Genomic DNA, 27752 nt, shown 5'->3' with positions numbered 1-27752 from the left:
ACATTTTCAAAGTCTGCAGATGTTCGCTTCCATAAGCAATGTCAACAATGGCATTCCCCGTGTGAGATTCCTCATAGTAACTCAATTCTCTCAGCTGTGGACAAAGTCTTTTGACCCAACCAATTAGTCTGCAGAGAACTTGGCTGAAATGTGCCTTGTTCAGTGATAGTTCCAACTCAATCTAAGTCTGTCTCGTGCATCCTCTTCTCTCACTCCAACTACTTTCATGTCCTTTTTCACTACATCTATAGACCTCCTGCCTAGTGACCCGAAAATCATACGATCATCATAATTCAAAAACCTCTCAAACAAATAAGGGCTACGTGTGTCTGAGACAGGGAAACAGACATGCATTTATTAACAACAAAATTTAAAGAACAAATTTGAATTTGTCTGATTATTAACTCTAAAAGAGCGTCTTTAGTAAAGAATGTTAAATTTGTTCATTCAATGCCAGTTTCATGTCATTGTGCAATTAAAACATGACTTGAGTGAACTAACACAATGATCACAGGGTACATTTATCCGCAGTGGTTTTTTTTTTAATTTACTTTCACTTATTTGAGTTGGACAGTGGAACGTCAAACTATGGTATTCCCTTTAATACACACTAGAGGTCAGCACTCTTCAACAAAGAGCTGCGTCAGTAGGTTTTAATGTACGGTATAAATGAACCTGCTTATTCTGATTCTGCGCTACCTTTAGAGCTACGTCATCAAGTCGTCGACAAGGGAACTCATAAGTATTAGTAGTAACATCCTCACCAACATGTTTTTGGAAATTATATCATTCATTAGTAAGATCTAGTAATAATTATTTTTATTTGGTACCTTGCTATTTAGTTTGGATATGTTGTAAAATGGCTCCCTATTGCTGAAGAATGCCACACAAATTATGTGCAAAATTACGAATTATTTGGCATGTATAGTGCATTAAAATTATTAGATGCTGTAGAATTGCACTAAATAATGTCCGTTACAAAAACAAAGGTTCCTGACAAATTTGATTGTGATAATAACCTTAAATTTGTAATAAATGGAAATGTTGGCTATTGCTTTGATATAGTTTCGCAGGTAAATATAAGTATTGTACTGTACAGTCATTATGTTGTGGCTATACAGTGTACATATAAGCAAATTCCCAAAGATAAGATTTGAATTTACACCTTTTGACATTTTCAATGTATACTATTGGATATAAATAAAATGTATATAAATGTTTTGTCATGCATGTTTTATTTTTATTGCTGATACAAGTTGAACTTGCACCTGGTCGAGTTTGTTGAGATTAGTCTATCTTAATTGAAATTGTAAAAAAAACCCAAAAAAAACAAAAAAAAAAACATGTGGTCTGGCCATTAGCATAGTGATATGAAACATGAATATGAATTTTAACATCTTTACATGTAGTCTTACTTTTAGTGAACCGTTTCAAATATTTGAGTTGCGTTTTGTAAAAACTTAAGTGTTTTGAAAATGTGACGCACATCATTCGATGATACTTTGCATTCTCGCATGTGAAGTACAACAAAAGCAGACTATACCTTTTAAGGCAGGCATTTATTTTAAAACTGGGTACAACTGCACCTCACAAACTGACTACAATGCATGTAAAATGGATTTCAATCAAAACTGGAAGGCTACTGTTGCTAGTGTTAGCTTGAATTTCCAGTTTTAATCCACAGGATAGTTAAATTCAACATCACTTCCAGCCGCAGTTAGGGGCATGAAAAGAAAAAAGAAAAGAAGCAGAGTGGTCATTTGGCTAACATTGACATCAGTTTCAACCCCTCCCCCCCAAGACAAACATACAAGTGGTCGTCCATCAGATTTCTTTGAACAAGCACTTTGGTGAGAGCGGTGGCAATGACATTAGTTAGGCCACAAGTGTACAAACTCAGATACAACATCCTTTTTCTTTTTGCAGATTCACGTTTGCAGATTTACCATTAGCCTCACTCCAAACCCATTTTACATACACACACGCACACACACAAAACATTATATTCACTATTTACCAGATATGATGGCAGCAGCAGATAATGACGCCTGCGTCATTTGTGCTGCGCACTCTGGAAGGGTGTTGACAAAAAAAAAAAAAGTTAAGACAAGGATCAAGACAGGACATGAAACAAAAAATTAAATTATAAATACAGTATCCATTCACATTTGTCTAAAATACAACATGTTGGAAAAATTGAAGAACACACATCCACAATATAACAAACCTTATGAGTTTGCAAAGTGGGTCTAATTTAAAGTTTCATTTTATAGTTTAGGAAAATGGTTCCTTTTAGCATATCAAGAGCAATATGGAAGAGTGCATCTTTTACCTTGTTAAATGGAGCTACTATGCATAAAAAAGAAAAGAAGTTGTTAATCTTGTATACCTGAAACAGTCTGTTTGAATCTACCTAAAAACTTACCTGAAAAGAAAACACGAATGGAATGAACAAGCAAGCACATCGATGAAGTGGCGTTGGACTGGACCTTAGCGGCCACAAGTGATAATCCAATACATGCAATGTTAAAGCAAAAACAAGATTGCCTTGGCTTTTTGAAGAGACACAAAACATGTTAACATTAGTCTTATTGCATGATGTAATGCCATTAATTATCCAAACGCATATATGCACACCTTACTATATGTATTAAAGGATTTTTTTTTTTTTTTTGAGGGGGGTATGAGCAAACTTTGTTTGCAAACAAAGTGTGACTCGACTTAAAACAACACTTCCATTATTCTGCTGGGCCCATCTGTGGGTAAAGACACCCTCACACAGCTGTTTGACAAAGTAGCAGGCCAAAATGCCACAATGAGAGAAAGAAAAAAAATCCATTTGGTGGCACAAGCGGAAGGGTGGCTACAATTAAGATGCTTTGGCGCACAGGAGGACCAAAGTCTTGCTTGAATGGAGAAAGCATCTTAACCTGCGGGTTAGACAATGAGTCTGCAAGTGTCTTCTTTGGAGTGCCTGTACTTCAAAACGATCCTGCTGGAGTGCGTGGGCTTCTCTTTCAGTGCTTTTTTATATGGATGGGTGCATGTGCTTCAACAGATGAACGCCTAAGACAGTTCTAAGGAGCAGACAGAGGTTGACCCAGTTGTGCGAGGCAACACAGGCCCGCATTCAATCCTAAATATAGCACCAGTTGGCATTGCAGACAGACCAAACGGTGCACAGAAGGTCAGGTTCAACAAAGGGAAGAAGAGCACAAGGTGCTTTTAAAGATGCAAGAGGGGCGAGAACAGAGAATGACGGAGACACGCGACACCTCTTACACAAAAACGAACCAGTATGATAAAACATTTACAGGTGGTGCGCTAAGGATATATTCATATCTATATATTCATTTTAGGCTATTTACAAGTGAGAGAAAGGCAGCCCTTTTTGAGAAAATATAAACTTTGAATCCTATTTTTGTGAAGCGCATATTGTGATGCAGAACCTCGTGTCAGCAAGCACGAGCATCTGTTCTGCATGCAGATGCTAAACCAAAACAATCCTATCCAACATGCAGGTACCCCTTTAGCACACACACATGGCAAACAGACATTCATACAACTACGCAAACTACTGTTCTGCAGCAGTTGAAAACGTGGTACTTGTTGCAGCAGGGGAACTTAGAAAAAGATTTAACTGATCAATGGCTAAAGGGGTGGGGCATTTGTAAGAGTACAAGGATTCTGAAAAAAAATGTGACTTTTTCCCCCATAATCCTCTAGGAAATGGCTCCTAGTCTTCATTGTGGTCCAGCAGACATAGAGCAGCCGTGTCCTCACGGCCATGGTGGCAATAATTGCCTTGTTAGCACAAGTGAGCAGCTCCTAATCTTTTCTGCAGACACAGCCCCCAACACCCCTACTGACCAGCCAGAAAGCTAGCCTATACCATCCATCTATCTATCCATCCATCCATCCAGGCAGCCAGCCGGTCAGCAGTCTTGTCCACTGCTGATCATGCTGGTGTTTGGCAATCCTTTGTACCTGGAGGATGAAAAGGATGCGGGGACGGAAAAGGATTCAACGAGGCCAAAAAAAAAAAAAAGAAACAGCTTTGTGTTCAAGTTGACTCATTAGGTGCGCGCTGGCTGGGCCATGGGTCAAAGAGAAGTCAGACCAAAGTTACAACGGCAATAAATCATGCCGCTGGAGTCCAACCAGCTGTCTGAGATGGGATCATAGCGCTGGACAGTGTTCAGGTAAGATGATCCTGAGTGACCTCCCACTACATAGAGGTAATTGTCCACTATGGCAGAACCCACACCTGCAAACACAATCACATCAATGGGTACAACGGAAAAAGTGCTCATTAAAAAGATAAATGTAAATGTCATTGTGGAATAAAAGGGATTCTGGACAAGTGGCCTTTTGCTAGTGTAAGCAACAATTTGTTCAAAAATGTATGAGAAACTCCTTAAGAAAAGCATACTTATGTAATGCATGAATATTTTCTGATCAATCTAGTACCTATAGCCACCTTCATTAGTTTCTCTAAGTTACTTTCTGTACAGCACCTGACAATTTTCCCAACACGTTATTTTATACTACTGTATGATAGTCACTCACCAGTGCGGGGATCATTCATTGGTCGGCAGGCTGTCCACTGGTTCTGGTGTGGATCATACCTCTCGATGCTGGACAGGTGAGAAACGCCATTGTGTCCCCCCACCACAAATATGAAGCCAAGCATGACGCCCACACCGAAATTGATCCTCTTGTCTGCCATGGGGGCTACCATTTCCCAGGCATCTTTGCTAGGGTCGTACCGCTCCACACTGTGCAAAGAAAAGGCAACATATTTGGCAACATTTAGTAGTCCTCTGATTAGAGCTGCACAAAATAATAATCATGATTATTTTGGTCAATCGCGATTATTAATCAGTGAATATTCATCATGTTTGGACAAACGTCCATTTCTTGCTCTTCTTTTAAACAAGCACTTAAAAAATAATAAGCTAAAATAAATAAAATAAATAAAACAAATTCACTGCCCAAGACATGGCAAAAATTTGGCACAAAGGGCAACAGAGCTGACTTATTTGCTGAGGGTAAACCAATGAAAAAAACTAAGCCTACGTAGAACCAAGCACATTATTTACTTTTAAGCAAATTTTAATAATTAATTAATCATTTTAATTATCAGTCAAAATGTCATTTTCGGTCATTTCAAACCGAATCTGATTTTTCAAAATGGGTCCTAATTTTGAAAAATTAGCACGGTTTATATTAGGAATCAGGTGAGAAACTCAATGACAATTCACTCTGGTAAATAATATATTAGGGTGAGAAAAGCAAGATGTCTTTGTCATGCAAACATGTGGGAAACACTGCCCCGAGATGGTAGGATGACAAAGTGCTTGATTTGACTTGCAATCAAAAAAAAAAAAAAGTGCTTGATTTATTTATTTATTTATTTTTTAAATGGTAATATCGCAGAGGATGAGCTTAATTAATCGTGGCAGCCAATATTGTGATTGCAATTCAAATTTTTATTAATTGTGCAGCCCTACCTCTAATAGACAAGTGCTTCTCAAACGTGGGTATGTAAAAAGCCCATCAGGGGGCAAATCTAATTTAATGCCATGACAGGAACAGTACATTTTTCTTTTGTAATTAAGAGCAAATTATTTGGAAGGAGAAGCAACATTGGTAAAATGTTTTCTGGTGACAAGAATAGCACAACACTCCGTTTAAAGTCTTTTTTTTTCGTGAAAATAAAGGTTCTTCTCTGGTTAGGAGGTACATCGCTGAAAATTATATTTGACAGGGTAAAAAAAGTTTAGATCCACCAAACCAGACAATATTAAATAGTCATTAATATAAGAGGGAGTAAACTACCACAACCTGGCATTTCTGTTCATCGTTGGCAGTTCTTGTTTAACCTGTGCCGACATGATTTGCAACTAAACGAAACAATCTTAACGTGATCACTTTGTCCCGCACAACATACAGTACATTTTACATCAGTACAAATCGATTAAATGAATTCCCAAAAGACACAATGGAACATTGGCAATCTGGGATTGTTTTTCAAGAGGCAAGTGAACAAAAGCTATTGGGAGAAGGAGGCGAGGGGGGGGGGGGGGGGCATCAGTCCCAAGAGCGTGTCCAAATACAAACTCCTGAAGGCTTTTGGGAGCCAAGGAAACGAGCAACAGAGACGGTGCTTACCAGTCAGCCACAGCAACGGCACTCAATGAAACTTCAGCCTCCACTTCACTTTTAACTTCACTCATAAACAAGCCCCTCGCCATTTTCTCAGCAACACTTGAAATCCTGTGCTTTTGTCCAAAGATTTAAAAACTACCACACTCTTCAGAGGAAGACTGACTGACTGACTATCTAGTTTAAAACAAAACAAACAAACAAAAAGCACCTATCATGGTTACGCAAACCTTCACGGTTGTTCCCATGAAAGTTTGGACAAAAAGTTCACCCCGCAATTATTTATGGCACATTGCGTTATTATTATTAAAGTGGAGGCCACTAATAGTGGAACTCAGAATATTGCAGTCAAATCTTATCTGAGCTGATTGCACCTTACCTCCTTTCACTAATAAGAGCCTAGATTGCAAAAGAAAAACATTTAAGCCTTGGCCGGGCCCCTTGAGTTTGAGATCACGCTTGTATTTGTAAATATGTTTGAGAACAACAACATATCATGTTGTCAAAAGCTCACTTGAAAAGGTTATAGTGTAGGTTATTGGTTCATACAGAAATTTCCTCCAAATGACAAAACCTCCTAAATTTTACAAGTAATGCAACAATGTTAACGGTCTCTGCAGTTAACAGTTTGCATGCATCCACTTTTGACAGAACTTTACCCTCAGTAGGGTGATAAATGAACTGGGGCCTTTATCCCAGCTGACTTTGGCAAGGAGGAGGTTACACTCTGGACTGATTACCAGCTAATCAGATGGGCAAAAACTATTTACACATTTACACCCAAGGACATTTTAGTCTTCATGGTCTATAACGTGAATGCTTTTGCAATACAAAAAGAAGATTGAGTACCGGGAGAAAAACAGTGCAAGCACGCAATTTGACCCCCAAACTCACAAGTGATGCAGTTAAGTAAACCACCTTTACTTTTATTTCATAACAAAAAGAATATTACCTGTTCATATGAGCAGGTCCATATCCTCCGATGGCATAGATCATGCCATCCAGCACAGCGGTTGCAAAGCAGCTACGAGACTTGGTCATTGGTGCCACGGGCTGCCACTCCTTCAATTTGGGGACGTACTTTTCCCCCGACTGGAGGTAATATTGGCCATCATAGCCTCCAAGTGCATACAGCTCGCCAGCCAGGACAACCACCCCAAGTGTGCTCCGACACTCAGCCATATGTTCGACTGAAGACCAGGTGTTACTTTCAGGGTCCCAGCTCTCCACTGTGCTTTCGTGCCTCCTGTAGCTAATGCCCTGTTTCATGTGGGTAGCGATCCCTCCAACCACGTACACCTTGTGGTCAAGCACCGCCACTCCAAACTCATATCTGGGAACACCGAGAGGCGCTAATCCTATCCATGAATCTGTCTGTGGAAAATACATTTCCATGCTGCAAGAGATAAAACAGATTACATTTGTTAGTTAAACAAAAAATGGGTAAGGAAATATCGATCTCTGTTCCCCATTCGGTTCCTACCTTTCTAATGTGGCGAAAAGTCCAGCCTTGCCTCCTACTGCCAGCAGTACTTTTGGGGCACACCTTGGCCTCGCAGACAACACAGTTTGATAGGATAGTCTATGCTCAGGCATAAAATGATATTTGAGGGCCTCGTTGAGCAAGTGCTTGCATGCATGGTCATCTCGTATAAGATGGTTGGCTTCGTATAGACGTGTAAGAAATTTGACGCTGAGGAGTGGAAGGCGTACGCAGTGCAGCAACTGAGCCAAATGCTGCTGTCGTTCCGTTACGTCGTATTTAATCCAAGACTCCAGGGCATAAAACACAGTCTCTTCCGTTACCACCTTAAGGCAGTCATTGGACACAATTTCATCCAATTCTGCCCTCGTCAGTTCAAAAAACTCCTCCGTCTGACAGACTTCCTCAAAGTTCTCACAGATGAACTTTGTTGCAGCTAGGCACAGATCGTGGCAGCCATACGTCTCTGCAAAGCGAGAAATGCCGATACAGTTCCCAGCATCCAGCTGGCTCTCCAGGAAGGAGCAGCACTCCTTTAGTACTAGCTTGACTTGTAGTAGATTGGCTGCCGGTAGTAAAGATTCCACAGTTTCCTGGGAGATGAACACTGTCCCAGTGTAAGCATATTCAACGATGGCCTAGAATGACAAAAAAAGTAATAAGGGAAAAAAATAGAACAAAATTCAACTACTTTATTTTGCCATTAGCTTTCAGCTTACCTGCAAGGCAGTCTCATCAATACACTGGAATTCAACCTCAGCCGTCTCCTTTTCTGACAGGTTACCTGTGAACATGGCCTTGAAGTAGGGACTAATGCTGGCCAAAACTACTTTGTGGGCATGGATCTTGGCATCCCCCACCCGGAGCACAATGTCACATAGTTCGTGATCCTGCCGCAAGAGCTGGAGGCCTTGCAGCAGTTGTTCAGAATGCGGCCGTGTGAGACTGGCAAACATATACGGCTGGTCCTGCTGGTCCATCTGAAAGCAGAAGCACATTAATAGTGTCAATTTGCATCAGTTACTGCGGCACTACTCGATCGATTCCAACCAATATCCAAATCAATAGTCAAATTTTAAACTGAATATTTGTTCAGGGTAGATTCCTAAAAAGACAAAGTAAATTGGGTACAACATTACATACACAGCGAGTATCCAGGAAATGTGCCTCGTTTTTAGAGATCGACAGCTATATTAATGAAATACTGCCATCACTCAGAGCAGTTGTTAGGTTTGGGGGAAGTGCTAAAGATGCTGAATGATTAATCAACCCTTATGGCAGGAAACGTATTTTTTTTTTTTTTTTAGTACAACGTCCATAGCTGCAGCGCGTATGACATATCACAAACAAACGAGTAAGGAGTTTAGTGAAAAATTATTCTATAGTGTATGTAATATACCGGCCGGACATTATCAAAACCGAGCTAGCCACCTTAGCGTCACACCAGCTAGAAAGCTAGCTAAGCTGTCAACCCAAACACCGCCGAATTTAGCATAAACACATTGCTGACGACTGCAAGTTAGCATTAATATTAAGATGCGGGATAGTCAAAACCATAACATTACATGAAAAAAAACACAAGAGTCTACTCCATTTTTGTGTTTCGTGGCGCTGCAAAAAATAGCTGCTAAAAATAAACACGGTCACTAGCTGCATCATTGATTGATATACAGTAACATGGCTGACAGAGATACACAAAATGTAACAATTTGCTAAGCTGTCCGCTGATAAGTTGTGTTGCGTTGTGACATTAGTAAAATGAACCTGGAACTTGTACGTCTGGTGAGCCGCTGCGGTGATCGATCTTGCAGACGGACTTCAGCAGTGAGTGGGAACCCCGGGCGGCTATCAAGGAAAACAGTCACTGCCAAGCTAGCCGTAAAGCTACAGATGAATTCTTATTATAAATGAGCGAGTAAACAGAACACCACTTCCGCTACTTTCAAACTAATAGCACAGCTACACTTACTGCTTTCAAAATAAAAGCTTTGATACTGCCATCAACCACTACACTAAAATTGCAATGATGAACTTAATTAAATATTAGGAAAACAGAGTAAAAACGTTGTAATTTAAATACTGTTTATGGGCTTTGCAAACACAATAATACAGATAAAAGTTTCCACTGAAAATATTTATGAATACTAAGACTACTTACGGCAATAATACAGTAATAGCATATGCTGTGCGTAGTACTAATAATATTCAAATAATAATCATCATCATCATAATCATCATAATAATAATAAAGTAATTTGTTGACGCTGGAAAACAACATTATTTAAATGGAACTCACATTTTGTTTAATTAGTACTACAAAACAATATCTCTCTTTGATATCATATCTTTCCTGGCACTGGGTGGGGGACACCCTGAACTGGTTGCCAGCCAATTGCATGCATGTTTTTGGAGTGTGGGAGGAAGGCGGAGTGCCCAGAGAAAACACAAGCAGGCTCAGGGAGAACATGCAAACTCCACACAGAAAGGACGGAGCAAGGTGGATTTGAATTTGGGTCCCTGGCCTGTGAGGCGGATGTGCCACCGAGATGCCATACCTAAATACGTAGTACTGTATCTTTTTCCCCTCTTCTGACTATGAATTGTAATGACTACAAATCAAAATCATGTGGATTATTTTTACCCATGTGACTATTAATTAAACTATGTATCAACCTTAAATTAATACATTTGTTTTCTTGGGAGTACAACTTTGCCTCACGTCATCGCAATAAGCATTTCAGAGGCAATCCACAGAAGTGGTCTGTATGCATAGTCGTGTTGAAGACGCTTTTGTGTCGTAGTTTCGAATTACGAATTCAGGGTTTTGCACTCTCAGGTTTTAGATTTCTACTCACGAGATGAACGATCAATCCCACAAATTATGTATTTGTAGTCACAAGAATAAAAAAAATCAGACCCACACAACTTTGTTTCGCACTCAAAGTAAAGCAATCAAAACGGACAAATTATAACTATTACGGATAATCGTTAATCGCGCACACGTTTGGAAGTTTTCTAATTCCATTGCAAACAAAAACAATTGTTTGGGACAGCAAGATTAATACATTAATACATTATTCCTCTAATTCAATCCGTTATATCATGCTTGTTGCGTGTAAATAATAAGATACAAAATGAGAAATAATTATTAGTTCATTATTATACACATCTTTCCTTGTACACGTTTTTTATTTAATTTAATTTAGTTTATTGTGCGTTTTATGAATCAAACGCCGCTGGCTCTTCCAGCAGTTTCTTCACTTCATTTCCGAAGGACGTGAGCGCGCGGCCGTGCGGTAGCGCGTGCACGAGCCAGCAGCTCTATGGTTCTCGTCTCCATGGAAGCGCTCAGTTTGCGACCTGGATACGCCATTTTGCCTCCCGGTGCTTCTTGTGTGTGCGTGTGGCTGTGAGCGTGGTTGCAAGTGTGCGTGCGCGAATGCTTGTGCTTGTAAAGTGTGTACTTGTGTGTGCGCGCGCGTGGGCGCCAGTCAGTGAAAATACCTCCGGTAGCTTCTGAACGTTCAACACTCCACACGCCAGCTAAACAGAACCAAAATGTTCACGATTGGAGAATAAACAGCCCGTTCCGCAGTCGGACACGGGACGTGGACAACGTAACGTTCAATATTCTCGACGATCGCTGTCCAAGTAGGAACCGTGAGACACCGCAAGGTTTGTTTTCTTACTGGTTTGCCTTAACTTTGCTAGCTTCAGTCAGGAGCATTATATAAGCAAGTAACTAACTAGCTAGCTTAGCACAGTGCACGCAATGTTATTAACACCAGCAACGAGTCAATATATCGAGTTTGTGCCTTCTTTAGGGTGGCGTAGGGGATCGATTGCTAGAAGTCCACTGAAGCCACTGTAAACGTTTCAATGCGTGGGCTGCTGCGGACGACATTTCTGTTCCCGTTGGCATGTTACACTTGAAGGCGATTGTGTACATCGAGGAATGTTGTTCCGAAGCATGAAGTTGAGTGGGCAAACAGCCACAAGTGGTTGCATGTCCAAGTGTGTCCTGTCGTGATATCGTGAATCAGTGCTGCAAGATGAGTTTGCTCTCATGATGTAGTTTTTTTTCTTGTATTAGTATAACTGTTCAAGATGTATTTCTTTTATTGTACACACCTGCCTGACAATCCCGAGGTTTGGCTTTTGAATCTAGACTCCTGTCTTAACCGTGGAAATGAGTGTCTTCCCTTATTTTCAGGGTTTTCTGTGAGTACTTGCTCCTGCATTAAAAAAAAACATGCCTGTTTGTTTCATTGAATTGTTATTAGGTGTGCATGTGAGTGCAAGTGTTTAATTGACTGGCAACCAGTTATTAGCCGTCTCCAACCCCAAGAGATCAATTCTAGCTCATCCGTAACCCTAATGAAGACAGTTGGAATAGAAAATGGATGTATATCTTGGCCATCTATAGATGTTCATCCATTGTGTCATTTGCTGATTTCTTTGATCTCTTTGCAGCGAAGTGGCTTCCCATCGTCAACCACTCAGGATGAATGCGGACGGGAACCACGAGGAATATGATCATCCTCCCAATATTGCACTTGACTCTTCTCATGTTTGATTACATCTGTCAAATCACCAATAATGATTTTTGGATTAATATCCCAGGAGTTACACCAGCAACTACTGGACCCAAAGAATTACCAGAATCGCACAAATGGCGTGGTAGAGCTCAAGCGAATCCTCTCGGAAGTGGACTTGAACTCGGTCCCTTCTGACAGTATTGATGAGTTCATCAATTTTCTTCCCAGACTTTTGGATGACAGCAATTTTAAAGTATTGTTTAGCACCTTACAAGTTTTAAATGTACTTATTCAGAGATTAGACACAAGTATTCACAAATATATCAAACAACTAGTTTTGGTGGCCGTCAAGGCTCTAGGCGACACTCGTACCATAGCCAGGAATGAATACATGAACATGTTTCATCTGATGATGAAAAATTCTGCCCCCCAACAAGTTTTAGATCTTGTCATTTGTAACTTGAAACACAAGAATTCCAGAGTCCGGGAGGATGTTCTAAACATCATTACTGTAGCTATGCTCACTCATCCGAGGGAGGAGTTCAACATCCCCAAGCTTTGTTTTGAAGTTGCACCATATCTGGCCGACAGCAAAAGGAAAGTCCGCCACGCTGCCCTTGAGCTGTTTGCGGTTTTTGACTCCTGCCTGGATACAGGGAAAAAACAGCCTCTCACCAAAGCTGTGGACAACGTTGAGCTCAAAGAAGACGCGGAGGGTCTTATGGCAGCTGTGCAGGCCAGACGGGCAAGGCACGTTCTCCCCAAACTTTCACCAGAGGGAGGGGTGGAGTACGGTCTGGTGGTGCCGAAATCAGAGCTGCACTTCTCCTCACATCATGCAAGTTGTTCAGGAGCTGATCTGGACTGGGTGATGAATGGAGGACGGATTAACAGTGCAAAGAGTCACCGCACTGAACCAGACTGTGAGCGGCCGTATGGCTACGGCAGCTTAGGATCCCTCACTGATGAGTTTCCCTCTCAGAGGAGGATCGTCAGCGCTGGTAAAGGGAAGAATAAACTACCGTGGGAGATGTTAAGTTATTCATTGACTGAAAATAACCATCAGTGCCGCTCCCCCAATGAAAAATGCTCCGAGCAGGTGAGATCAAACTTCCTATTTCCTTGCTATTATTCCTTTTGTCCTTTGCCAATATTTTGTTTTTAATCCATGCATTCAGAGACAGACATCAGAACAATACTATGATGGTTCTTGGACATACAGTAGAACCTAGGTCAAATTTGATCTGTTCTCAACCTCTGATTTCGATTCATTTTCTATTTTCTATACATTTTTGCTTATAATCAGTGGAAATGTAATAGTCTCTATCTCAAAGTCAAACTCAACATTTCCACGGGCTGCACTTTAATGTGCTTAACTTGTAGAAAAGTGTAAAATGAAGTACTGCACTCTACAGCTTTACAACAGGAATTGTGGACCTGCCCAGTTACAAACTGCTGTCTGGCTATTCTGTGTGATTTGAATCCAAGACATCACGAGATACTTAGGGCTGAAAAGTGAATCACAGTATAACATGACGTGTATAGAAGGAGGCTGAACAGCCTAAAGTTGGAAGTCTTTCAACTTGTCCAAAAATGTAGAAAGTAGAGGAGGAAAAATCAAAGCAAAGTTGTAATGTTTGGCTTGTTGAAATGTTTTGATTTCATCCAAAGGTAGAAATTAGAGGAGAAAACCAAAAAATGGACCTTTTGGCTTTTATTTTGAAAAATACATTATGATGGGAATACGGTGGACAGACTAAAGTTGAAATGGTATGCATTTGTCAAAAAGTAGAAATTAGAAGAGAGAATGTTTGACCTTTATTTTGAAAAATGAATTGTGTATAATGAATTATGTCTTTCTTTTTGGCTTTAATTTTAAATTTGGGGGAAAAATGTACTAGGAATAAGATGGGAACTGTTTTTTGTGAAATTTGAGAGGAAAAAACATAATTGTGATAAGTTTACATTTTAAAACTGAAACGTGCTGAATCAGTCAAAACTTGCAGAACGTAAAGGAGAATTAAATGTTGGGCTTTGTTTGGATAATACAAAAAATGTGGTGGGGATTAGACAAACAGTTTTGAGGTGCAACATTTAAATCAGTCAAAAACTAGAAATTGGAGAAGAGCTGCATGGTTAGTTAAGTTTTGTCGTGTTGCGTAACTGGTGTACTGGGAAATCACGCTCTGACTAAGATTTCACTTTGGAATGCAAACTACAACTATTTTTAATTTTTAGTACACCAATTATTTTGTTATTACATAAGCGTTCTTATTTGGAATTTTCTTAAAGAATAAACAAACAGGCTATATTAAACATAGTAATTTAGGTCAACATTGGACCATTCCGAAATCATTAGCGAAACCTCTGGTGTCATTTGGATGCACTCAGAGAAAAAGGGCATAATAATTCGTAATAATTTAGTTTTAAAAATAGCTTCATATATTTTTCGTTTCACTTCGCAGTTTTGTCCCTCTTGGTGTTGAGTCTTCACCCTCCAAATTGCTTATATTAAATCTTAGTTTGAAGCCTAAAATGTGGCCATAGTTTAAAAGGTTGATGTGGGGGTAATATCTTTGCATATACAGTTTATGACGCTAACCATCCCACGCTCAAGCCCACAGCAATGATTGTTCTGGAAGTCTTTTTCCATAGGTTGGCTGACCTGCATCTGGTGATGACTCATTTTCTTACCTTTGTTACAAGAATACTTCCAAGATATTTATTCTTTTGTACAGAGTATACCACCCCAATCAGCACTCACAGCAGTGCTCTCAGACAGATTCTGCTAATGATGATAATGGGTGGTGGGCTTCAAGAGGTGTTAATTGACTAGGTTCCATTCCGTTCTTTAGTGTTCTGGTTCATTGCAAAACCTTCTGTTTACCGCAGCATCTGTTTCCCAGCAACCCCATGATTGCAAAGCACCTCTTATGGGTGTGCGTATGTGTGCATTTGTGCGTGTTGGGCAAATACAATTGGTAATATCACAAGGTTACTCATGCCAAACATGGCCTATTTACCAATCTTGTGTAGACTGCAAGTGCTGGAGTGCTAACAAGCAAACAGGCTGGCAGTGACTAATCTCAGCCAACTTTTCATTGTGACTGAGCTGAACGATGAGAGAAAGCTCTCATTATTGTCTGTGCCTTAGCTGTCTAAATTCAAGTTTCACAGATTGCACGTAGGACTGGTACTCAAAACAGGAAAAATCAGATATGCTGTTAATCTTTGCAGATGCAGTGAGTACAAAAACAGTTACACAGCCCTTTTCAAATAGCAGTCTTTTTGTGGTGTACAAAAACGAGACCAAGGTACAGTAAATATATTTGTCCACATTTATTTTGACCTAAAATCTGAACAACTCAAGAAACAAATGAAATGAAATGTCGTCAGCGGGAACCGTACTGTGAAGAGCTGTCGACGTCAATTGATGTCAATTTTTTTTTTAATGGCGAGACCAAGAGAAAAGGTTGGGGCATCTCTGATTTGATTTATTAAGCTAAGGTGGAAAAAACACTTTGTATGTTCAGTCAGAATCCTCCAAATTGACTGGCAGTTTCTCTTTTTGAAAATAGCATACATAAAAAAAGTGTAGAAGTAGGCACTGTGCTGATTGGTGACATGGTGTGTACCACATTGAACATGGACCACAGAATCAAAAGATGTGTCTCTGAATATTAGAAAGAAAATTATAGATGAAAAAATATATAAATAAGCATGTTAGAGGCTACAAGACCATCTCCAACCAACTTGATTTCCTGTGACTACATTTGAGCATATCCAATATCCCTGAAAGCGGTCACAAGAGAAAAATATACAACAAATGTAAGAGGCAGCGTTTACAATTGGTAAGTAACAAAAGTCCCCAGAGCAATAAAATTAAAGGTGAACTCCATGGTATATTTACCATGGAGTTGTTAAGTTTCTCTTCCCCACTCTAAAAAAAAAATATATTGGACCTGGACAGGTTTTAGGTCACATTAATGGTGGAAAAAAATTGCATATAATCATATGTCTTGTTTTTTTTTTGTTTTTTTTTAACGGCAAAAACAAACGAACTTGAACAGGGCTTTTTAAATGCGCTGCTGCAGAAAACCATTCATGTGGTGGATGGCATTCTAATCAATATGCAATTGTCTTTTACAATCAATGCAAAAGCATCTGTCTTCTCACAGGTGACCGTTAAAGACCCTATTCCGCTGTCCAGGAAGTTGAGCCCAGAAACCTACATATCCACTTTTAGTAAGTGTTGATCCATCTATGTCTCACACCCATATTAATCTGAGGTGACAAGTACAGTTGAATGTTTGTCACAGTCAACTTTAGCTGGCATATATTAGAGCCGCTTGGAATTGGATTAGCATGTTGAGTTAAAGGAGTCGCAAGGCCATTCGCTAAAGAAAGCTCTGAGAATTATGTGGCTGTAAGTGTACCCATCATGGTAACTAGACTATAATGAATGATATCCATCTTCTCTTAATTGATAAAATTTTAACTTTTACAACTTTGGTCCACTCCTGTGTTAACAGGTTGGTTATTGTTATTTTGCAAGACTGTGAACTAAAAAAAAATATATACATTTGAAGGTTCTGCAGAACCACAGACACCCCAAACAACCAGAAGAAGAATATCTCCAGTCCGGCTCAGAAGAAGCGGAAGCCTCAACTTAGACCCTGACATCTTTAAAACCACAAACTTCACTGAGTCAGATAGCGGTAAGGAACTTTGTCAAAATAATATTTGTTCTTTCAGTCCAAATGAAACATTAGGCTTAAAGTTACAAGATGGAAACCAATTACAGTCTGCCCCTCTGTATTTGTACAAATAAATGCCTGATGTCCAGGCTTCTTTTGTTTCAGGAAAAAAAAAAAGGTGTTGCATCTACACTTTACACAGATCTGATCAGCAGATATTTTGAATTTATTGGACCACATTTGTAGCAATATTATGTTTAGCTGTGGTTCTCAAATGAGAGTATAGTTACCCCTAGGGCAGGGGTGTCAAACTCATTCTTATCAAGGGTCACGTTGCAGTTACAGTTTCTGTCAGAGGGCCGGGATGACTGTGATAAAATACATTTTGTGTGTATTTATCACACTTCCTTCTAGTTTTGAAATCAGAGAGAGGGTGATGGCAGAAAGCGCTTGCTTTTTCCCCCAAACAATTTCAAATTGACTTACAAATGTGATATTTTGACCGGAGACTTGAATTGGAATGGGCATTTCGCGGGCCACGTGAGATGATGTGGCGGGCCAGATCTGGCCCCCGGGCCTTGGGTTTGACACCTGTGCCCTAGGGCTAGGGGTAATTAACAGGGTTTCTCTGCAGATATAAACAAATCTAATTTAATGCTTAGTGCTGCCCTGATACAAACAGTTCATGGGTTCTTTGCAAATTAAGAGCAAATTAACTGGAAGATGGGGCAACCTATTGCTAAAGGACTCATTTGCATGGTTTATTTTTTATTCTATTTTTTTAAGCCTTTTTCCATACCAAAGTATTTTCACTTGTAAGGGGCAATTGGGTTCATCGTCGAAAAACCTTTGATAACCACTTTTATGTACCATAGAAAAATATTAATTGTGATATACAAGTATTTTTTCAAGCAAATCAGTTTGGTTGGGTTAGTTTCTTTTGTGCACTGTACATTTACATATTGTACAAATGGTATATATTTTTTAAATATCCTTATTTTTATGGGGCTATATGCCCTCTGTCACTTTATTGATAAAAAGGCATCATATTAGCATGCAGTTTTTTATTTCACTTATTTGTTTGAGTGTCCTAAGGTATGAACAAATGTGTCTTGCAGTGTTGTCCAAAGGACACATGCTCTCAAGGAACGCCAGTGTTGAGCGTACACACTCTCTCCCCTCTAACCACACAACACCTGGCTCCTTTCTGCTGCCCTCCTACCCTCTGGCTGCACTCCCGGGAGGTGTGCTCACTCCAACCTTATCCCGTCGCCATGCCGAACCGTCCCTCTCCATGTCCAACACGTGGCCCAACAAGCGAGAGAGCAGCCCTCAACAGCGAGACATCAGCTCCTGGGGGGACGCAACAGTCAAAGGCAAGGGTTAGCCTGTCAGCTGAATATAAATGAGCTCATCTCGATTTTGTAATAATGAGTTTTCTCTCCTCACGTGCACCAGGGGACCTCTCGAGCAGATGCTCTCCGAGGCCAATCCGCGCCTCCCTGAAGAGTCCTTCGTCAACGTCATCCTTTCGCCGAGTCCTGAACAGCAGCAGGGCATCCCTCTCCTTCTCACCAGTCATTCATTCTGGAGAGCATTTTTATAGCAATGACCCAAGGTCCAATGCACGTGGCAGCCCTCAGAACCAGCATCTCGAGAAGGACCTTCTACTAGAGCCCGTGGTGTCCACCACAACGCAGGATACTCAAGAGGAGGAGCCTCTGGATGTGCAGGAGGTAAACAGCTTTTATATTTACTTGCATACTTCAAGTCTTGACTGAATGTGATCGGTGGAAAGTATTTGAAATTGATGTCGGGCATTCCCCTTCCAATCTGATTTGTTCGCAGATGTTGAATTCGCTACGTTCGTTGCGCAACAGTGCCGCAAAGAAGAGGGCCAAGGTGAGCCTAAGCAGTTCAGACCCAGACCAGGACAGCCTAGATTCTGCAGTAGGGTTACCCCTTGGTCAGGACCTAGCGGTGCACACCTCTCCGATATTTACCAGCTCAACCAGCGAGAGTGGTCTTTCCAGTATGGATTCCACCACCTCCGGTGTCTTTGGCATCAAAAGGTAAATACAAAGACTGCTAGATAATGCAATGTAGTGAGCTATTGCTAGATTCATACAGATTGAGATGAACGCTCAACCCTCACATTTGGGCTTAGTAGTTTTATTACCAAAAACTAGTTTACTTCTATTCACCTTAATTGCAGAGTTGGAAAATCCAAACCCTCGTCATCATGCTTGACTAACTTGCCTTGGGTCTAAAAATGAGTAGCAGGCTGCACCAATATATCAGTGATGATGTGGCTACAGCTAGGGTTGCCACCCGTCCCGTAAAATACGGAATCGTCCTTTATTTGGCAGTCAACTCTTGCGTCCTGAATTTACCTGATATAAGACGTGGTTTGTTTGATATTTTCATGAATGACTAATAGAATAATAATGTCTGTTGCACCCATATCATATCTAACAGTTACAACCCGGAATCTCCCTCCCTCCTGTGTGTGTGTGTGTGTGTGTGTGTGTGTGTGTCCAAGCACCATCAACTCTGTCTGTCATCATGCTCTGTGTCTGTGCATGGATGCGTGCGCGTGGCGTTGTCACGGTTGCCTAGAGACAGACAACAAACATCGGCACCGGACGTTTTTTGTTGTTTAAATGTCCGCTACTCCAGCACCCGTGACTCCACCGCATTCTCAGAAACGCAAACGACTTCAAGAGTACAGACGTGAGTGGGAAGAGGGAGATGCTTTAAATAATACATGGTGGTCGTGGCCCCTAGTAGCTGTGGTGGTGCGTCCCTTATTATAATTTCTGAAAGGTGGCAACCCGAACTACAGCTATCAAAAAATCGATTTAAATTGTTTGTCCTGTGCAGCTATACATGCTTTAGCTAGGATAATAACTTTACCTGTGTCTGTACAGACAGGCTGGCTTCCTTTGTTTGTAATTTTGTTAAAACTGCTCTATATGACCTTTATAATTGTGAATGAGACATCCAATACACAATTATCTTGTTTGAAGATTGTTTTATTTGTATTTTTTTCCTCTTACCTCCTTAAAGGAGTAAAATTGACTTGTGTTTGTGTTCTTTAATTCGTTGTGATGTCTGAAATTGATGTTTGAAGGGGGGGGGGGGGGGGGGGGGGGGGGCTGCGTAAGTGATTGGCACTTGTGTGTTTGTGGGAATGGTCATGCACATTGTACTAACATTTCACGCCTGTTAAAAGTTCTGGAAGCCTGGCCTCCCCAAGAGTGAAACCTCGTGTTGCAAGAGTGCCTTCTGCAAACCTGAGGACTTCTGTGTCCATGGACTTTAGCAGCCTTCCGGGTAGGAGACTGCACTAATACTTTAGGCAGATGTTTTCTTGTTTGAATTTAAATTTCAATGCCTTTTTAATGATATGTCTCAAAGGACTATCTCAGAAAAATGACTTGTCGTCTGAGCCGGGCGTTGTTGGGCAGAGGGTCTCTTACTCCAATGGAACAATGAGAGCCAGCGAAGAGGCCACCGTACCCTCTCCTCCATTGGTGAAACCATCGTTGGGTGATTCATTCAGAGCTGTAAAGTCTATAAAAGGTAAGTCATCAGCAAATTCATGAACACTCCTCAGGGCTATTCTGAAATTTCTGTTTATTAGGATCTCGAAGCAATGGAAGCAGGAATTCGCCAGCCACAGACATGCCTGATGGAGTCATTGGAAAAGGTGTGCTAGTTTTGCTCTTTTTTTTTCCTCAATAGAATTTTTTTTCAATGCAGTGTTTCTGTTACTGTTAAATTTGGTTATCACAATACCCCTAATGTGTCCTAGGCGTACTTGGTACCGCAGTGTCCTCTCCTCGTTCAGATTTGGCCCCGTCACTAGAGCGGGGTGATTCTGTGGCCAAACCCATCGCAGATCCCTTGCTAGGCCTCCCTATTATCTCTGGTGATCACAAGGGCCGTGACGACTTCTGTCTGGATGAGGTGAAGTTTGGCCTTATTTTTCAAATGACAGTGAGGCGACTGTATGTCACAGTAGTGCCTGGTTTGTGATTCCAATGTACAAATAGGTGATCAATACGAAGTCCATCCGGGATAAGATGCAGCCGCAGCATCTGGATCAACTTGACGAGCAGTCCATTCAGAGAGATAAGATACGGCACCGTGTCAGACAGATGCTCTCCGACTCACCCGATGAAGAAAATATGAAAAACAAAGGTGTGGAAACCCTCGACTATGTGACTGCATCCATCAAAAATAAACATTATTTTTACGAGGGCAAAACTTTCACATTTTGACAAAATGATGATCTTTGTCTTAGATCTGCATCCGAACGGTACTACAATCACTTCTTGTATAGAAGACCTCTCTTCAGACGGGTCACCAATAAGCCTCACTAGCTCAGTCAGTCCACCCGGACCCCAGAGCCCGGTCAAGTGCCTCACTCCACCCCATCAACCGAGCCCCCCCACTGTGCCTCCTAATGCCCAAAGCCTGTCCCGTATGAGGAGAGCGCCCAGCCTCGGTAGAACGCGCCCCTCGCTATCCCACAGTTCAGGTCAGTGGCGTGTCAACATGCAAAAAAAATCAAATACACTCAACATTAGTAGTAATCTTTGGCTTTTTTTTCCGTACAATTGAATGTTTCTCACAAGGTGTAATATTTGCAGTCATAGTTTCATGTTCGCAAACAAGATGATTCGATTGAAGTAGCTCAAGTCTCGACTAGCATTGAGTTAACAAGCACAACCTTTACTGTTTCTTGGGCAACACAGAAGTAAAGGCCAACTCCTTTGCAGAATAATTTTTGTTCAGCAACTGTATTGAATCTCATTAGATGTGGATGTTTAACCTTTGTTGTGGCCAGTGAGTTTGTCTTTGTTGCTCCTTATATATTGGTTAATAATTATACATTTGAAAGCAGCGCTTTAACTGGACTTGGCGCATTTGCTTACCGATTAAAGTTGTTGGAGCATGAGGAAATTGTATTTTGTTCTATTATTCAACACTGCCGTATTTTGATAACTCGTAAAATACTTCACAACACACTGCTTTTTTGGGCTTAGAGTCGTAACAATCTTGTCTTGATGGGCCTTTTTAGATGAGCTGTCCCCTGTTACTGTGGTCCCCAAGAAAAATGTCTCTCAGACTCCAAAACTATGTCCCTTTCCCAAACCGGACCTGGCGTTGATGCAGAGCTTTGAATTGCTGAGTTCAACACACTGGTGAGAAACAGAAAAATGCATCCCATTACATTTATAACTGAAGTTTATGGAAAATCATATTTGTCTTGAATATCTCACCCGTACATTTTTATTCATGTGTTTAAAAAAAACAACAACAAAAAACTATCACATTAAAATTTTCTGTAGTTTTCTGTAATTTTCTGTAAGTATCCTTAGCGTTACCGTTGTGCTTTTCAGGGAGAAGAAGATTGAAGGTCTGACATACGTTCGTTCTCTGGCCCAGTACCACTCTGACGTACTCCAAGGCAGGCTTCGTGATGTCTGCCTGTCTCTCATTCAAGAGGTACAGTAACAACATGTATATCATGTCACACAATGCCATAATACTGTATATATAGTCGTTGAACTTCCCAATTCAAATCCTGATTTGTTAGTACAATAGCCTGGAAAGGGTTACAATATTTAAAATATTGAGAGCTTCATTAAGATCTTTAATTAATTGGGATAATTCATCTTTAATAATCTTTAATCCCAGCTACATTTCTGAGAAAATCCCTCAATCTGAGTTTTTATTTATTTATTTAGATACATTGTGTTATTGTGGAAGCTCAAAAGATTGATCAACAGCAGCAAAAAAGTGACTCTAGTCATTTATTTTCTGTAACAGATGCAGTTGTTAGCGTTTACCTTTTGCTGTATTTGAGATTAGTCCCCAGTGCTAGCTGCAACCTTTAGTTTCACCCATCTGGAGGAATGGTGCTGTTTTCTTTTGCCATAATCCAACTATTAGAAAACGTCGACTTTAAAATGAAACATCACCCATCCTGGCCGTCGGAGACTAGCTCAAATGCAGGGTGTTCTCAAGTTTAGTTTGGCAAAGAGCTATGCTACAATAGCATCTTTGTTGCTATCGCTAGCTGTGGCCACAGTCGTAGCTGAGTGCTTTGTATTTATGGGGTAGACTAAAGTTTGAGCTGCTTCTGCGGTACGCAAGGTCGTTCTTCCAAAGAATGTATATCAGTCTACCTTCATCAAATGTGCTGTTGGGGCATTTTTTTTTTTTTATTATATTTTATCATTGTTTGTATGGACAACTCTCACATGCTGCTCCATTTTCAAGTCTTCTGCCTGAAGTTGCCCTTCCATCCACAACCGGAACCCATCAATAAAAATGAGTTTAACGCAGTTTAAAAAACCCACTATGACTATAATTATCATAATTGGTCTGTTAATCTGACATCCCCAATTTGGAAAATTAATCATGTAAAATGTAATTATCACTTCTAGGGTCATAATATAGCCATTATAGTAACTAATGCATTTGAAAAAAACACACTGCCGACAATAAACGGTGAAAACGAACAATTGAGGTTTCATGACAAAGGTGTCATTTAAAAATGATTTGATTGATAAGAATAAAGAGATTGCATAAGAAAGATAAGAACACACTATTTTTAGCTTAGACCATGGATGGTCACTGTTTTTGTGTCAGATTCCAAAATATGCATTCAAATTTGTTGTGCAATAAGTATGACATTCTCATTCTTCAGGTGAAGAGCCCCAGGTCATGCGTGTCTAGGACTGCTGTGTGTACACTGGGTGACCTTTATGTACACATGCAGAAGGGAATGGATCAGGAGCTGGAGGGAACGGTTAAAGTCTTGCTGCACAAGGCCAGGGAGTCTATCGCCTTTATTCAGCAGGATGTTGATGCTGCTTTAGGCTGCATGGTGCAGCACTGCACTCCAACTCGGGGCATTTATGCCTTGCTCTCTGGAGGACTAAGGTCAGTATGCACATACACCAATATGATGTTTCTCAGAAACTGCAATTAGGTTAGGAAAAATAAATTGCTTTTGTCTTTGCTATTAGTCACCTCAGTGTACTGGTAAGGAAGCTCGCCGCCCGCCATTTGGCAAATTTGGTGGAAAAGGCCGGAGCCGCTCGCCTCCTGTGTGGAAGTAGAGAGCTAACGGAAAGAATCTTACCTGCAGTCACCAAGTTGTCACAAGACTCCTCGCAGGAAGTAAGGTATGCCTTATGACTTAAGCCTATTTAAGCACACAATACTTACAAGCAGTCACTGTGCTGTTTGGTGACATGGTGTGTGTGTCACACCAAACGTGGACCAGAAGATGAGATATTTTTGCCTGAAAATGTTTGTAAATGTCTGAATATGCGGAATTGACAGACTGTTGATCGTTTGACTTATAGATACTATGGCCGCCAAATGCTGCTGACCTTGTCTTGCCACCCAGACTTTGAGAAGATCTTGGAAAAAACGATCCCCTTCACATATCTGCAGACTATCAGAGACACCATCTTAATGCTCAAAACCAAGGTATAACTGTCACACCTTTAAAACAACGTTTTGTTTTGGTGTTTTTTGTTTTTTTAAATTTGAGTCTTAACCCTATTTTTTGGGGGGGGTGGGGGTGTTATAGGGGCTTGGCAAGATGCCTGTGGACACCCTGTCAGCCAGAGGTAGACGCTCCCTCCGAGGCAGCGGTACAGTGCGAGCCTTGTCTCTCACCAGAGAGCCACTCCACCACACCGTTAGGTATGCTACCAAAAAAAATAAATTTGTCAGGACAAAAGCACTCTTGACCAGCTCACCCAAAGATAATAATGACGGGCGAAAGCGTAGAAATGTCCAAAACGATTTACATCGATGAAGATAAAGAGACATGTAGTTTTGTACATATGCTGTGCGATTAAAAGCAAGGCTGACAGCAATATATCACATGATGGAATCTGTGTCCTTTACAGAATGTCCAGCAGTAATTACAGCAACAGATCTCAAACACAGAGTATAACAGACAAGAGCGAATACATCAAGCACATAACAGGCCTGCTGGGCTCCAAGGACTTCCGAGAGAGAATCAAGGGAATTGACCAGCTCGTGGCTGACTGCCAGCACAACCCGAAAATTGTCATCCAGAACATATTCCCGGTATGGAGAAATCTCAAGTGAAACGCCTAAATGTCAAGTAAGAGACTTTGATCCCAGCCTCCTGTTTGCTTTCAGGTTTTTGATGCGCTCAAAGCCAGGCTGCAGGAAGCCAACAGCAAGGTCAACCAGTACGCTCTTGAGGCACTGCAGAAAGTCATCCCCTTGATGAGGGGCGACTTGTCTCAAGTGGTTAACATTCTCGTCCCAGCAATTGTGGACAATCACCTTAACTCTAAAAACAACGCCATCTACTCTGCTGCTATTGGAACAATTGATGCACTTATTTTGAATCTTGGTATGACCCGCAGCTCTCTCAATAATTCAGTCCTAAAGACATACATGCATACATACATACATACATATATATATATATATATATATATATATATATATATATATATATATATATATATATATATATATATATATATATACACACACATACATATATACACACACATACATATATATATATATATATATATACACACATATATATATATATATATATATATATATATGTATGTATGTATATATATATATATATATATATATATATATGTATGTATGTATATATATATATATATATATATATATATATATGTATATATATATATATATATATATATATATATATATATATATATATATGTATGTGTATATGTATATATATATATATATATATATATATATATATATATATATATATATATATATACACACATGACGCTGTTTCTTATTTCAATTTTTTCTTACTGGCAGATAACAGTCTCCTTCTTCAGCCATTCTGCACTAAGGCTCAGTTTTCAAGTGGCAAAGCCAAGGTGGATCTTATTGAGAAGGTTGCAGGTAAATTTGAATGTAAACAAGTCCCTTCTTAATGTTTGCAAATGGGAGGTAACGAGGTAGAGCCTGCAGATGTCAAACCTAGCCCATGTCAGGCTCATTTAGTGCCAGTAAAAATTGGAAATACTGTCAATTTTGGACATACTGAAAACCCGATATTTTATCGCACATTTTCCCGGATTTTTGCATAAATCATTTCACCGGCAACTCGCAAACTGGGTGCTGTAGAAATTTTTGTGTTGGGACCCCAAAACCACAGGGGGGACGCTAGCAGACAACCAATGACTTTTACAAGCCTTCAATGACTTCATTGAGTGGCTTTGCCTGACTCCCAAAATGCAAAGTTAATGCTATGTATTGTGGGACTTGGAGTTGATAAAAGGCATCAATCCAAGAACTAAATAATGCAGGAAAGGTTTTATTTTAATTGTTTTATTTCATGCATGGCATAACATTATACCTGCATATTCCCATCTGCAAAATCTGCAGCATTGAATAGCTGTTTTTTTCTCACATAATGAAAATTCTGCATAACGAAACCGCCTTAGAATTTACATATGTATGTAGATCCAAGTGATCTTTTAACCATCGTGTGGGTCTTCCTTCTTGCAGACCTCGTGAGCGAGCTATACCCTCGCAAGCCTCAAATGGTGGAGCAGAAAGCGCTGCCCTTGCTGTGGCATCTGCTCGGCACGTCCAACCACAGCAGCAGCGTCCACGGACGCGGCGGCAGCGTGCGCGCCGCCACCGCCAACCTGTGCCAAGCTCTTCACGCCCAAATGGGGCCCGGCCTGAACGAGTGCGCCGCGGCCCAGTCGGCCAATGTTCACAAAGGGTTAAACGAGATTCTGAGAACGCATCCAAAAGATAAAGCGGCAGAACAAACACACAGACAAAACACTGACCTTACTTGAAGACGGAGATGTTTGACATTTCTCAGTGCCCGCACTTTTGTCCCAATGAAGAGAAAACTGGACCACGAGTAACTTTTGGCTCTTTTTTTCAGCGATATTTCTTCCTCTGGTTCAGAAGCTCGGACTTTTGCGACATCCCAACATCAGGTCCTGCTCTCACACATCGCTGCTGTCTTTACACATTGACAAGGTAGCTCACTCATCACGATGACCACCAGATTCCTATACGAATCAGTCGTTGCTTTACTTCACCCCCTCGACATAGCTGACAAATCAGAGAGCCGTTTGCAGAATGTAAAGTTAAAATGCACAAAAAAAGACAGGGATCTGAAATGTTGTATCATGTTTTTTCGTGGCATTTGATACCGTGATATTTTCTATGTTTTATGTGGCTGTTTTTTTTTTTTGGCTGTGTCATGAAATGAGATTTACACGAATAGTACTCCTGTACATCTGGTATGTATTTGCACAGTATTAGCTTTTTCTGTAATCATAAACCTTATATTGGCTCAGTCAACAATTGTATGTGTTGTGTAACCCTTTTAAATCGTTATGATGTGCTGCAGATTTGGTTTATTTGCATGAACATTTCTCCGGGATGAGGTGCACTGTTTAGCTGCATCAAGGCTATTGAAAAGGGAGTACGGGCTCGACTCTTATTGTTGCCTGAGAAACAGAAGGCAATCATGGAGGATTCAAGGTACAGTGCCAGTCTTCAAATAGCCTTTTAACATCTTCCATTGTTAAATTAAATTCTACTTATTCGAAAACAATGGCAAAGACAAATTGATATAAAAAATACAAATATATAAAGTGTTTTATTTCTGTAAACTGAACTTCCTGTGCCTTTTTCACAATCTTTGCATATTATTGCTCGCTGCCCACTTCATTTTGGTGCGGTGCCACTTCTATACACTAATCAGGAGTATTATAAATGCCATAACTATACGTAGGCTTGATTGTCATGTTGACAAAGTCA

At 40.4% G+C, this 27752-nt stretch overlaps 2 protein-coding genes across 2 annotated transcripts; one reads left to right on the top strand and one right to left on the bottom strand.

Annotated features, from left to right (window-relative positions):
- Positions 1-1540: 1540 nt before the first annotated feature.
- klhl28 (kelch like family member 28) lies at positions 1541-9535 on the bottom strand. Its single transcript, XM_088433945.1, has 6 exons — positions 9416-9535; positions 8371-8631; positions 7652-8289; positions 7121-7564; positions 4570-4778; positions 1541-4267 (listed from the first exon to the last, which is right to left on the bottom strand). The coding sequence occupies exons 2-6, from the start codon at positions 8629-8631 to the stop codon at positions 4104-4106; spliced, it is 1716 nt and encodes a 571-aa protein (XP_088290071.1). The 5' UTR covers positions 9416-9535; the 3' UTR covers positions 1541-4103.
- A 1512-nt stretch (positions 9536-11047) lies between these two features.
- togaram1 (TOG array regulator of axonemal microtubules 1) lies at positions 11048-27609 on the top strand. Its single transcript, XM_088433547.1, has 23 exons — positions 11048-11326; positions 12125-13288; positions 16368-16434; positions 16779-16907; positions 18005-18262; positions 18345-18622; positions 18735-18958; positions 20122-20222; positions 20307-20471; positions 20533-20598; positions 20704-20858; positions 20945-21092; positions 21196-21432; positions 21976-22099; positions 22298-22403; positions 23611-23846; positions 23933-24091; positions 24275-24401; positions 24505-24620; positions 24830-25013; positions 25089-25308; positions 25776-25862; positions 26472-27609. The coding sequence occupies exons 2-23, from the start codon at positions 12251-12253 to the stop codon at positions 26771-26773; spliced, it is 4527 nt and encodes a 1508-aa protein (XP_088289673.1). The 5' UTR covers positions 11048-11326; positions 12125-12250; the 3' UTR covers positions 26774-27609.
- Positions 27610-27752: the final 143 nt, after the last annotated feature.

The sequence above is a fragment of the Hippichthys cyanospilos genome, chromosome 14 (genome assembly GCF_059441005.1).
Source record: "Hippichthys cyanospilos isolate Australia breed blue-spotted pipefish chromosome 14, RoL_Hcya_1.0, whole genome shotgun sequence".
Classification (NCBI taxonomy): Eukaryota; Metazoa; Chordata; class Actinopteri; order Syngnathiformes; family Syngnathidae; genus Hippichthys; species Hippichthys cyanospilos.
Note: the sequence above shows the minus strand (reverse complement) of the source record. Positions and strands in the feature narration are given on the sequence as shown.